This window comes from Piliocolobus tephrosceles, chromosome 18 (assembly GCF_002776525.5).
Source record: "Piliocolobus tephrosceles isolate RC106 chromosome 18, ASM277652v3, whole genome shotgun sequence".
NCBI lineage: Eukaryota > Metazoa > Chordata > Mammalia > Primates > Cercopithecidae > Piliocolobus > Piliocolobus tephrosceles.
In genome coordinates, this window is record NC_045451.1 from 58,675,643 (window position 1) to 58,689,346 (window position 13,704).

General features: G+C 45.4%; 1 protein-coding gene across 6 annotated transcripts in view; it reads left to right on the plus strand.

The window, feature by feature from the left end:
- TMEM241 (transmembrane protein 241) overlaps positions 1-13,704 on the plus strand; it is a 140,095-nt gene that overhangs the window by 44,637 nt on the left and 81,754 nt on the right. For 5 of the 6 annotated variants that reach the window (XM_023207789.1, XM_023207790.1, XM_023207791.1 and 2 more), the window contains 2 exons: positions 6,081-6,158; positions 13,438-13,463. In XM_023207789.1, coding sequence (XP_023063557.1) covers positions 6,081-6,158; positions 13,438-13,463 — 104 coding nt within the window. The remainder of the gene's footprint in view (positions 1-6,080; positions 6,159-13,437; positions 13,464-13,704) is intronic. The other variant, XM_023207792.1, reaches the window with a different exon arrangement.

Genomic DNA, 13,704 nt, shown 5'->3' on the forward strand with positions numbered 1-13,704 from the left:
ACCTGGAGGTCAGCTATTCTGTATTGTAGGTTAAGGACACACCTCCATATGTAAAAACCACCCAGATAGAAAGATAGGATTGACATTCTTTTACAAAAATTAAGAAGCTGACTCAGAACTTGTGCTTGAATAGGGGAGTCGTTCACACCTCTGTGGAGTGACCCAAGCCGTGCCTGTGAGCAGGGTCAAGACTTTCCACAGGAAACCATGCTAAGTCATTCCAACACCTGAACAAATAACCAAGCCTTCAAAATTCCACTCTAGGAAGTATGAGAATAATGAAATATTTCTAAGTGAGAGTTACTAATTTCTCTTCATAGCCAGAGAAACATTTCAACAGTGCATGGATGAAATGTTGAATTTTCAGCTAATGGATTCTGGGAATAAAGTAGTTGCAAATTGTGTCCCTAAGTAATTTAATGCATTTTCCTGCAGTGTAGTTTAATTTGGTCCATTACATTTTTACCGAATTTTTTTTTTTTTTTTGAGACGGAGTCTCGCTCTGTTGCCTGGGCTGGAGTGCAGTGGCCAGATCTCAGCTCACTGCAAGCTCCGCCTCCCGGGTTTACGCCATTCTCCTGCCTCAGCCTCCAGAGTAGCTGGGACTACAGGCGCCGCCACCTCACCCAGTTAGCTTTTTGTATTTTTTAGTAGAGACGGGGTTTCACCGTGTTAGCCAGGATGGTCTCGATCTCCTGACCTCGTGATCCGCCCGTCTCGGCCTCCCAAAGTGCTGGGATTACAGGCTTGAGCCACCGCGCCCGGCCCCGAATTTTTTTAAAAATGCTGCTTTGGGCTTTATGGTTTCTGACGTTGTGCCATTTTCCCTGATGAAGGAGAGTAGGACCTTTTGACGTTGAGGCCATTCCTATAGTCTTGACAGTGGTGAAGAGCATCACCTAATTTTCTGTTTCTCTTTAGCAGATATCTAGATCATCCAAAAGTGGTTTCAAATCATGAAGAGTCAGGTAAAAAAGAGAACCAGAACATATTCCTCAGTTCTCTTGACCGTATAATGGAGAGGTGAATAATATCTATCTCATAGGGTTATTATGAAGTTTGAATATATAAAAGTGGTACAGTGACACGTAGTAAGCACTCAAGATATCTTAGCTACTATTATTGCTTTTATCATTTCTTAGCGTTTTTGTTTGATTTAACAAAAATAAGTCCTGCTGAACTTGACTGCTTAAAGATAATAAAGGCAGATTTTCTGAAAGAATCAGTCACTAGGGGTCTCCTGAACTAATGGGTTATAGTTCACGTTAGAAATTGACAGAGTTGGAGGCCAGGGGAAGATTGGTAATTAAAGTTGCAAACTGGCTGGGTGTGGTGACTCACGCCTGTAAATCCCAGCACTTTGGGAGGCCAAGGCAGGTGGATTACCTGAGGTCAGGAGTTGGAGACCAGCCTGACCAACATGGTGAAACCTCGTCTCTACTAAAAATACAAAAATTAGCTGGGCGTGGTGGCTCATGCCTGTAGTCCCACCTACTCGGTAGATTGGGGCAGGAGAATTGCTTGAACCTGGGAGGCAGAGGTTGCTGAGTTTGCGCCGCTGCGCTCCAGCCTGGGCAATAGAGTGAGACTCCGTCTCAAAAAAAAAAAAAAAAAAAAGTGCGAACTGTCTTAATATTGTTTTTAATAGAGCCCTACACAGGCTGATAGAGTGCAACTGGTCAATTGTAGAATAATGGTCTTTAAAGCCTGTTAGCTTCTCAGTAGAAAAAATGGCTTGAGAAAATCAGATTTAAAATTTGCTAAGCAGGAGTAGAAGAAAGCCTTTTTAAAAAGGTATAGGTTTACTCTGAGTTCATCCATTTTAGTTCTTACCAGCTGTATTAGTCCATTCTCACACTGCTATAAAGAACTACCTGACAGGCCAGGCATGGTGACCCACGCCTGTAATCCCAGCACTTTAGAAGGCTGAGGTTGGCAGATCACTTGAGGTCAGGAGTTCGAGACCAACCTGGCCAACATGGTGAAACCTCGTCTCTACTAAAAATACAAAAATCAGCTGGGCGTCATGGCAGGGCCGGTAGTCCCAGCTACTCAGGAGGTTGAGGCAGGAGAATCACTTGAACCCGGGAGGTGAGGTTGCAGTGAGCCAAGATGACGCCACTGCACTCTGGCCTGGGTGACAGAGCAAGACTCCATCTCAAAAAACAAAAAGCAAAAAAACCTACCTGACTGAGTAATTATGAAGAAAAGATGTTTAATTGACTCACAGTTCTACAGGCTGTACAGGAAGCATGGCTGGAAGGTCTCAAGAAACTTACAGTCGTGGAAGGTGGAAGGTGAAGGGGAAGCAAGCACCTCTTACCATGGCGGAGCAGGAGAGAGCGAGCGTGATGGGGGAAGCGCCACCCACTTTTAAACAACCAGATCTTATGAGAACCACTATCACAAGAACAGCAAGGGGAACATCCACCCCGCGATTTAATCACCTCCCACCTGTTCTTTCTCCCAAAATTGGGAATTACAATTTGACGTGAGATTTGGGTGGGGACACAGGGCCAAACCATATCAGCAGGTTTATTACTGGAGTAAGCAAACGGCCAGGATTTGGAACACACCAGCCACATTGAACTTTGGACAGTTGGAGGTCCAGGGAGTTTTCACTGTGGCTTGACATAATTTGTGTGTCATAACACCAAGGCTAGAAGGTGTGGGCTTTGCGGTTAGACAGGCCTGGATTGGGGTCATGGCTTTGCCGCTGAACGAGCTGTGAATACTTGAGCAAGTGGCCAGTCTTTCTCAGCCCCAGTTTCATTGTTTATAAAATCAGGGTAATAGCATCTAGTAAGAGAGGTGCTGGGAGGAAGTTTAAATAAGAGAATGCACGTAAAATACTTAGCACTATGTTTAATACATTGTTGGTGGCTATTGTTAGTGTACTTTAAAATTAATTCTACATGTATACATAGGTCCTTTTCCAGAATCTGATCAGAGTAAGGGCCTAGGAAGACTGAGAAAACAGCCTACAGGTCCTAAAATGGAGAAAAGTAAGCCTCGTCAAAGTCTAAAGTTGGGTCTAGAATTATCTGACCTCATTATTGATTTTATAGCCAAGGAGGCAAAAAACATTTACATAAGGTCTTAATTCAGTAAGATCCACCCCCCACTTTAATATTAGCTTCCATGTGTCATGTGATTAACCTGTCCAAGATTTTTTTTTTTTTTTTGCTGTCCTTTCAAGCCAAGAATTGGAAGGCCAGGCCCCAAGTTTGCCAAACATGGGCCTAATGGAGAAAGCCAACTTTAAAATATGTAATCTCTTTAATAATCTTAACAAACATAAAAAATAACTTAAAATCTAAAAATTTAAGAGGAATAAAAAGAAACAAAGATACATGAAAAAGTAGAAACTGAAATAGTTTTATTTTAAAAGAAAAAAACAATTTGAGTTGAACCTTTAATGAAAGATAAAAATAGAAAATGTTTTTTTAAAAAGGTAAGAAAAATGTAAGGCAAGAACTCAGAAATGAAACAGTGCAAGTTAGAACAGATTACTAAAATGGCACAGCTATATAAAGCTGTAGAAGTTTTAAAAACAAGGTAAAAATATGTCCTCTGTAAAGATAAAGAATACATTCATCTGAAAGTAGGCGAGCAGCATAATTTTGAAGCAGCTCCTCTAAACTGGAGCAATTTACCCAGGTTGATCTTCTGCACAGGCTGCTGAGGGCGGGGCCACCGGTTAATATTATTGACACCCTTTGTGCAGTGCTCCTGAGCCACTCATCAAGGTCCTTAACCTGTAGTATTTGGGTCGTTCCTCTTGGCAGCTCCAGGCTATGGGATGTTGTTATCCCTGCTTTACAGGGGAGGAAACAAAAGTTTGGATGCACGCCTTGCCCCACTAGCAGGCCGTGGAGCTGGAGCCCAGAGTGATGACAAAACCTGTGCTCTTATTCTCATTTTCTGCCTTCCAGGAAGCATCATTATCATCGTCAACTGTAAAGACAACAGGCCAGGGCAGTGGTTCACGCCTGTAATCCCAGGGCTTTGGAGGCTGAGGCAGGTGGATCACTTGAGGCCAGGAGTTCGAGACCAGCCTGGCCAACATGGTGAAACTCCAATTCTACTAAAAAAATACAAAAATTAACCAGGCATGGTTGCAGTTGCCTGTAATCCCGGCTACTTGGGAGTCTAAGGCAGGAGACTCGCTTGAACCCAGGAGGTGGAGATTGCAGTGAGCCGAGATGACACCACTGCACTCCAGCCCAGGCGACAGAGCGAGACTCTGTCTCAAAAAAACAAAAAACAAAAATGAAAAACAAAGACAACAGAATTCCTCTCCTCCTCTTTCTCCCCCTTCACTTCATCAAGGTTACCTGTCCATTAGGAGAGAATGCCACTCTTAACAAATGTCCCAGCAGTGGGAAATGGGCAGTAGGTATCAGCGTATCCTAATAATGCACTGTTACATTTTTTATATTTTCTTCTCCCCCTTTTTTTTTTGTTTTTGGTGAGAGTTTATCCAGTTATTCAGATATTCAGTTTGGTCTCCTAAGTATTTCTTTGATGTGGCCCCTTTCCTCCATCTTTGCTGCTAGTACCAAGTTCAGGTCACCATCCTGTCCTTCCTTGTGTTAGTTTCCTGTGGCTATTGTAATAAATAACCACATACTTGGGTGACTTAAAACAACAGAAATGTATCCTTCACAGTTCTGGAGGCCAGAGTCTGAAATCAAGGTGTGGGCAGGGCTGCGCTCAGTCCTGAGCCTCTCGGGGAGAATCTGTTCCTTGCTTCTTTCAGCTTCCGGTGGCCACGGCATTGCCCAGCTTGTGGCTGCATCACACCAGTCTCTGCCTCTGTGGTCACACTGCCCCTTCCCTGTGCATGTCAACCTACCTCTTCTTATAAGAATACATGTGATTGCATTTAGGGCCCACCCAATAATCCAGGATAACCTCCCGTCTCAAGATCTTCCATTTACTCACATTTGCAAAGATGCCTTGTTGCCATGTCAGACAACATTTACAGGTTCCAGAGATTGGGATGTGGATGTCTTTTAAGGGGCCATTTTTCTTTGTTTTTTTTTTTTTTTTTGAGACAGAATCTCGCTCTGTCACCCATGCTGCAGTGCAGTGGTGCAGTCTCGGCTCACTGCAAGCTCTGCCTCCCGAGTTCATACCATTCTCCTGCCTCCGCCTCCCAAGTAGCTGGGACTACAGGTGCCCACCACTACACCCGGCTAGTTTTTTTTTTATTTTTAGTAGAGACAGGTTTTCACCATGTTAGCCAGGATGATCTCAATCTCGTGGCCTCGTGATCCACCTTCCTTAGCCTCCCAAAGTGCTGGGATTACAGGCGTGAGCCACCACACCCAGCCTTAGGGGGCCATTTTTCAACCTATGGTACCCCTAGACTTTTGCAACCCTCTCTGCCTTCTGTCTTCCACCCTGCAGCCCGAGTTCCTCTCAACATGCAGATCATGTCATGGTCAGCTTTAAAACTCTTCACTGGTTCCTGGGGCCCTCAGATCCATCCTGTTTCCTAGTGTGGCCTGCGAATACCTCTGTCCCTTCCTGTCCCTCACTCTCCCTTCCTCATTATGTTCCACCCATGCCCCACTTCTTCCCGTTCCCCACAGAAGCTGGATCCGCTCTCTCCTGTGGATCTTGGTGTGCTCCTCTGCCTGGGCCATTTCGCTTTTTGTTTGACCCATGCCAATACATCATTCAGTTCTCATTCCTTCACTTCACCTCCTCCAAGAAAGCCTGCTCTGCGTGTGCTGGGCGGGGTGCACTCTTGCCCCATCCGAGCTCTCGCCTGAGGGGGCACGTTTACCTTGTCATGGGATGTGCTCCCTGCACCGGACATGGTGCCTGACACACAGGAGACTTAAATGTTTGTTGATGAGAATGCCTGTAGGAGGGGAACCTCTACATCCACCTACCGAGAGAAATACTGCAGCAGAGAGCGCTAATCCACGTAGAAGTCTTTGCTGGAGTGATTATATATGTGGATGCCAAAAGTTTCCACAGCCTTTATTTTTAAGCAAAAAATCAAGAACCATGTGATTGTGAGATCGAAGAAAATATTTTCATGTATTTTATCTGTTTTCTTTCAGGCCATTCCTGTGTTTTTCACTTTGTGTAATGTAGCTGAAGTTATCGTCTGTGGGTACCAGAAGTGTTTTCAGAAAGAGGTAAACGATCATGCAAAATGCTAGTGTTACTTCCTTGTTTTAAATGTCAAAGAAGCACTCTTCGTTTTATGGCCCAAATTGGTGTCTGCCTTTTCCTGCCACCAGTCTCCAGGCAAGATTGCCTGACAGTGGTCACTGATATCATGGGACACAGTTTTGACTTTGCTGCAATTCACTAGACATATGTGGGAATATTGTTGATGTGAACTGAACTCAGATCCAGGCCAGGCTGACCCAGACCCTTGGGAGACAAAGAGGAGTTTGCTGTTGGCCTGACGGGGAAGCATTCCCACCCCCAGCCAATCTAGCACCACAGGACAAGGCATAGCAGAGTTTTACACAGGGTGCCGGGGCACTAGCCCACCCCAGGGAAATTTGCTTTTCTTTCCAATACCAGCTATACCTCATATCAGCTAGAACAAGCTCCTTCACCTTCCAGGCCTCCATCTGTGCAAGGTGGTAATAATGACACCAACTTGTTCAAGGCTTGTTCGAAGAACACAGCAACTATCATTGTTAAGTAACTGCTTCCAGCCATTTCCTGCATGCAGTAGGTGCTCTGCACATCAGCAACGATTAGTAATGTTATTAGAGGTGGTTTTAATTTGGTCTTTCTTTTCAAAGTCGTTTTGTTTTTTTGTTTTTTTTTTTTTTCTGGCATTTGCTATTTGGTTTCATACCAATTTTTGGAGCATTTTAATTTATTTTTATTTTTAGAGACAGGGTCTTGCTCTGTCACCCAGGCTGGAGTACAGTGGTGCAGTAATAACTCCCTGCAGCCTCAAATTCCTCATCGCTCAGGCGATCTTTCTGCCCCAGCCTCCTGAGCAGCTGGGACTACAGGCACGAGCCACTGCACCTGGCTACTTTTAAATTTTTATTTGTAGAGATAGGGTCTTGCTATGTTGTCCAGGCTATTCTTGAACTCCTAGGCTCAAAGGATCCTCCTGCCTCAGCTTCCTAAAGCATTGGGATTACAGGTGTAAAACATCACACCCCACCCAATTTTTGGAACTTTTAAACTATAGAGAAGCCAGCTGGTCACCTCAAGCTACATGCTTCTTACAGGTGTGCAGGAAAGGAGGCCGTGGCCATACCCGATCTCCCCCCATCATCCCGCCGCTCTTCGGAGGTGGCTCTGTCAGTGATCTCTCCCATCTCCTATCCTGTGAGCCTCTCCCTCGCTGCCGGCTCATTTCCCTGAGCCCATGAACATGCTTGGTGTTATCAGCCCACGAGGAGAGGATGGGCTGTCCTTCCCATGTGACAATGAGAGACAGAAGAGACTCACCTCACCCAGCCCTGGGAGGGTGTGTTTACAAAACCAACCCTTGCACAGGAAAATCTCAAGCTGCCTTGCCCGTGCACCTCCCACTCTGCCTCATCCCTTCTCTCCCCTCCCATGCCACAGGCCTCAGACAGGGCCGGGCTTGGTGTTGTCCACACCCTCTTGTCCCTGTCACCTTCTGCTGCTCCTGCTTCTGCCCCCACTGTTCCCCTGAGACTGCCCTGGCTGAAGGCACTGGTGGCTTCGTCTGTGCGACTCATCGTGTCTGTTTCCACCATTCCCCCCACTTTCTCCTCCGGCCTCTCTGGGCCCCCTTGGCCTTCATGCCCCCTCCCTGCTTGGTTCCCTTCCTGTGTCTTGGACTTTTCCTTCATCCATCTTTCTTTTCCTTTTCCTTTGTCTGCCTCTTCAGGGTCTCCCTGGGCTGCTTCTTAGGAGCCTCTGTCCTCATGCCACACACTTTCTGGAAAATCTCATCCACACCCATTGTGCCAGCCACCTTCTGCTCATAGAGGACCCCCAAGTCTCCATCTCCAGCCCAGACCCCCTGCTGAGCTCAGCTTCCCCTGCAGAGCTCTGGGACTTGCTGTCCTGGTTCTCCCCGGACATCTAAAATGAAACTGATCTGTTTCTCCAGACCTGCTTCTCACTTGGTAACCCCAATCCTGGTCATCATCACCCAAGTCAGAAACCTAGGAGGCCCCTTGGAGTCCCCAGTATCCCCTCCCGGCCACATCCAGCCTATTACCAAGCCTGTGCCTCCTCCACCCTCATAGCTGCTGCCGCCCCAGTTCAGTCCTCATTTTCTTCTCCAGGCGGCCTGGCTGGGTCTGAGGAAAAAGAGCTTGATCCCCTGAGCCCTTGCGCAGGGCCTGGAGTGAGCAGCCCTGGGCTGAGACAGTTGCCGTTTTCTATTTGGCAGTCCCACGGCCCGGGCTGGGAGGTGGAGGCGTCTCGGCACTTGAGCTGATCTCTGTGCGGCTGGAGGGTTCCCTGGATGGGCACCTTCCTCTGACCTTTTACTTACAACACCGTCGTGCAGTTTCCGTAGTTCTAACATGCGCTTCTTTTCTTTCACATTTTAGTCGAATATCTACAGTGGGAAGGCTCTTACAATCAATGATGTGTCATGGTGTAGTTTTTTTTTTCTTTCTCCCTAATACATAAAATAAGTGGAAGTTTTACAATCAATGGTGTCTTAGGGTCTATGAGATACCTAAGACATGATTTTCCCCTTGTCTCCGGCCTGCTTCCGTGAGTCTCCCAATGGCAGGAACCACGTGGTGGTTCTCCTCAGAGCTCTGGGCTCAGCCTTCAGAACTGGGACTGAGCTAAAGAGTCACTAAATGGTCAGTGAAGTTCAGGGGCAGAACCTCCCTGAGAGTGGCTTAGCTCTGGGAACCTGACCTGTCCAAATTCGAAAAAGGCTTCATATTCTCCAAAAGGATACTTCTTTTTTTTTTTGAGACGGAGTCTCACACTGTCACGCAGGCTGGAGTGCAGTGGCGTGATCTCGGCTCACTGCAACCTCTGCCCCCTGGGTTCAAGCGATTCTCCTGCCTCAGCCTCCCGAGTAGCTGGGATTACTGGCGCCTACCACCATGTCCAGCTAATTTTGTGTATTTTTAGTAGAGACAGGGTTTCACCATGTTAGCCAGGCTGGTCTCGAATTCCTGACCTTGTGATCCTCCCACCTCGGCCTCCCAAAGTGCTGGGATTACAGGCATGAACCACTGCGCCTGGCTAGGATACTTTCTTATAAATTTAGAAATGAAGATTTACCTGGTCTAGGGACAAGAACAAGGCATCTCCACAGGGTTTTGCTTCCTGATGGGCAGGTCAGAGCCTGTAGATGAGGGTGACTGTAGGACTGAGGGTTAGAAAGTCCTTCAGGGATGTTTCCATCTAGCAGGGGACCTCTTCCACTCTAGAGACGAGGGCAGATGTCTGGCTGAGAGGCCCTGTCCTTGGAAATAACTGAATGAACACCATAAGATTTTGAATCTTCGACTCCATATGATCACTAACAGAAAACATCATTTCTTGTCAGGGCAAACTAGAAAAAAGTGAGTGGGTAACTTTTTGTTGTTGTTGTTGTTGTTAAAACAAACCTTTCTTTCCTTTGTAAATCTAAGAAGATTTAAGATGATGTAGAAAATATAGAGGGAGGCCACACAGTGGCTCATGCCTGTAATCCAAAAGCTTTGGAAGGCTGAGGCAGGAGGATCAGATGAGGCCAGGAGTTCGAGGCTGCAGTGAGCCATGATTGTGCCACTGCACCTCAGCCTGGGCAACAGTGAGACCTTGACTCTAAAAACCCAGAAATCAACTGTGTTTCTACTTCCCTGAGGAAACCACTCTATTCTTCCAGACTTTTTTCCTATGCACATATATAGATGTATTTACACGAATGGTAAGATGCATCCTGTTTTTCCATTTAACAGTTGGTCAGGAAACCGTATTAAGGCTATCATTCCACATTGGTTGAGGCATGTGTTGGCCATTCCCTATTTATAGAATTGTAGGTGGTATTTAGCAGTTCAGGGTTAAAATCTGCTCCATGATGCTGCTGCGATACGTTCTTGATGAGACTTATATTTCTGATGATACAGCTAGGAGCCTTGATGAAATAATCCCTTATCATAAGGAACACACTTGCACACCACCTCCCAGACTGTTAAATGTTACAATGAAGGCTATTTTGTCTACCGTGTGTGGATTTTACTAGAATCATTTCTGGAGAGTAAAAGTTGACCTCCTTGTGACTTCATTCCCAGATTATGAAAATAAACTATCTGGAGCTGTAGAGTTCATTTTCACCATCCACAACATCTTTGTGTATCCATGCACACACACACGTGCACACACACACACACACACACACATACACAGTTTGACTCTATGTGGCTGCAGGAATTAATGTACCTTGCAGACTTATTTATTACAGTTTAATATTAGAATACTCCTGTTGGTTTATTCATTTGTTCAGCATTTATCAAGTACCTATGAAATGTCAAACATTTCGCTAGGCCTAAAGCTGCAGAGATGTAGGAGACGCATTTCTTAGCCTTAAACCAGAGTTGAACGGAGGGGCTGGCCTGTACAGTCGGGCTGGCACAGGGTATGGGTGGGCCAGCGGGTGAGTTCCAGTAAGTCGGCACGGGAGGAGCAAGGAAAGCTTCCCTAGTGGGTAGATTCAAGTCAGGCAGGATGGGAAGGGACTTTCCAGTTTGACAAGAGAAAGGGCTCTCCTTGTCAGGCAGGCAGCGGGAGCGTCAGGTGGTGGGGAAGGGTGCCAGCAGAGGTAACAGCGCAGGATGGGCAGGCGGGCGGGGGGCAGCTTCCCTCATTCCTCAGTGCCTCAGGTGCCCTCCTCTGTAACATAGAACCGATGACTGTTACTTACCCCATGGTTAAAGGATTCAGTACACGTAGAGCCCTTAGAACAGCACCTGGCAATGTGAGTAGCCCTCACAGTTCAGTTAGCTGACCCAGAGGAATGTCAGCTATTTTTTGTTAATTTTGGCAGCATGACTTCTTTTTTTTTTGATACAGAGCCTTGCCCTGTCGCCCAGGCTGGAGTGTAGTGGCGTGATCTCCACTCACTGCAATCTCCACCTCCCGGTTCAAGCAAATCTCCTGCCTCAGCCTCTTGAGTAGCTGAGATTACAGGCATGTGCCACCACACCTGCTAATTTTTGGTATTTTTAGTAGAGATGGAGTTTCGCCATGTTGTCCAGGCTGGTCTTAAACACCTAACCTCAGGCGATCCACCCTCCTCAGCCTCCCAAAGTGCTGGGATTACAGGCATGAACCACCACATCTGGCCCTTTGGCAGCGTGGCTTTTGAGGAGTTAACCTATTCAGAACCCTGAGACCTCAGTAGGACTTGTTGCTAGGTTATTTTGGACTGAGGATCCTGAAAAGGAAAATGGCTGCCATGAATTCAGTCATATCCAGAGCCCTAGGAGATGGAGCTAAGTAATGAACATATTACCTGTTTTTACTCTCTGTATCCCAGGATCTATTCTCTTTTACTCCCCTCCATGGAAGGAGCCTTTTCTTTTGGCCTGAAACGTTAGCCCTGGAAGTTACTGGGTGAGCGTGCTATTCGCAGAAGGGGAAGAGCATCCCTTCAGTCCCTCCTCTCTATTTCTGCTCTTACACCAGGCTGTTGAGGTTTTGGTTACGGTTAGCTCAATTTTTGAGTAACTACTGGGCATGGTGGCTCACGCCCATGATCCCAACACTTTGGGAGGCCAAGGCAGGCAGATCACTTGAGGCCGTGAGTTCGAGACCAGTCTGGCCAACATGGCGAAACCCCATCTCTACTAAAATGACAAAAATTAGCTGGGTGTGGTGGCGCACACCTGTAATCCCAGCTACTTGGGAGGCTGAGGCAAGAGAATTACTTGAACCCAGGAGGCAGAGGTTGCAGTGAGCCAAGATCACACCACTACACTCCATCCTGGGCAACAGAGCAAGACTCCGTCTCAAAAAAAACAAAAAAAAGAAAAAAGAAAAAAAAGCATTTTTGAGTAACATATTTACCGTACTGGGGGCAGTTATGCAGGTGTGAGCCAGATCACCTTTGCCCTCCTCCTTTCGGCGCTTAAGGGCTAACTTCCCAGCAGGTGGCAGTACAGCACGGTTGGCCTCATGTCCTGTGCTCTGCAGAGGCAGGGTTGGGCAAAGACCAAGATTAGAATCTAAAGCTGCAAAAATAGAATCTGTTCATTAAAACAGGGAAAACTTTATTATTTAAGCACACATGAAAACTTAAGGTAGCCTTTGTAGTAAGCCACATGTTTCTCCTGTCAGCGCTTCACTTCTAAACAATATGTTTATACTTCACACTGCCTGAACTGGCGTCAAAAATTCCAGTGTGTTCCCAGCTAGCAGAATAATCCTTCTGAAATGTTTAGAATTAATCAAAAGTTGAATTGTACCTGTTCGTTTCCTCTATCAAATATAGAAAAATCTGTGTTACCCTCTCCTAACGTGTTACTCTCTGCTAACATGTGCAAATGCGTTCTCAGTACAAAAGTCTGATTTCCTTAAACTGACTCATCAAAAGGAGTTATAATGGTAGAGTCCAAATCAGAATGTCTTCATTTCAGGTCATTTAAATGCCAAGTTTATATTCCCCCAGTCTGCCTTTTTTTCCCTTCTCCCTTGGGGTGCAGTAATGTTATTACTCCTTCTCTTTTTTTCTGTTTTTTAATTTTCATATCACATCAGATAATTTATAGGACTGCTCAGAGTCAGCTGGATTAGTGAATGGAATACTTAAAGAGACAGAACTAAAATAGGAGTTGAGGTTGGGTGCATTGGCTCATGCCTGTAATCTCAATGCTTTAGGAGGCTAAGGCAGGAAAATCACTTGAGGCCAGGAATTCAATACCTCTGAGCAACATAGTCAGATCCTGCTGCTACAGAAATCTAAAAAAAAAATAAAAATAAAAATAAAAAGAGTAGCCGTACATGGTGGTTCATGCCTGTAGTTCTAGCTACTCAGGAGGCTGAGGTGGGAGGATTGCTTCAGCCCAGGAGTTTGAGGCTGCAGTTACCATATCATTGCACTCCAGCAGGGGCAACAGAGTGAGATTAGATAGATAGATAAATGGATAAATAGAACAAGAGCTTAATTGCTTTTTAAAATACAGGTTACATCTATTTCTTTCTCGCTCCTCTTTTTAGGGTGTAAGATTTTTAAAGACACGGCCCCAGCGTCATTTTGTCTTTCACGAGTAAACATCATCATTCTAATGGTGAAAGTACTTTGCTGAAGTGACTCAACTCTGGAATTCTGAGTCATCCTTCATTTGGTCCAAGCAGAAAAAGCCTCAGTAAACATTAAAGTGCAGCAAGCTGTTAAGCCCTTGATAAATCTACTCATAATTTATTTGCTTCTTAATCAAAATGTTTCCTTTTAAGAGGAATTTTAAAAGTTTTAAAAGTCTAATTGTATGTTTCTTTACTTTTTTGCAGAAAATATCTCCTGCAAAGATCTGTAGGTAAGTTTACTACCTTCCCCACAAAAAGCCCTAATATAAGATTAACCTAATTTTAACTCGGATGATAAACTGTTTGTTGAAGATTCATACTCTAAGAGGTGACAGAGGAATTTATTATAAACATTCATATATCCCTAATTTGTGTCTTAGTCTAAAATTTCCTGTGTTTCTCTTTTCCTTCTGAAATATTTTATTCCAAAAGAGAAAACACCAGAACCAACCTGTGCTAGATTTCAGTCAT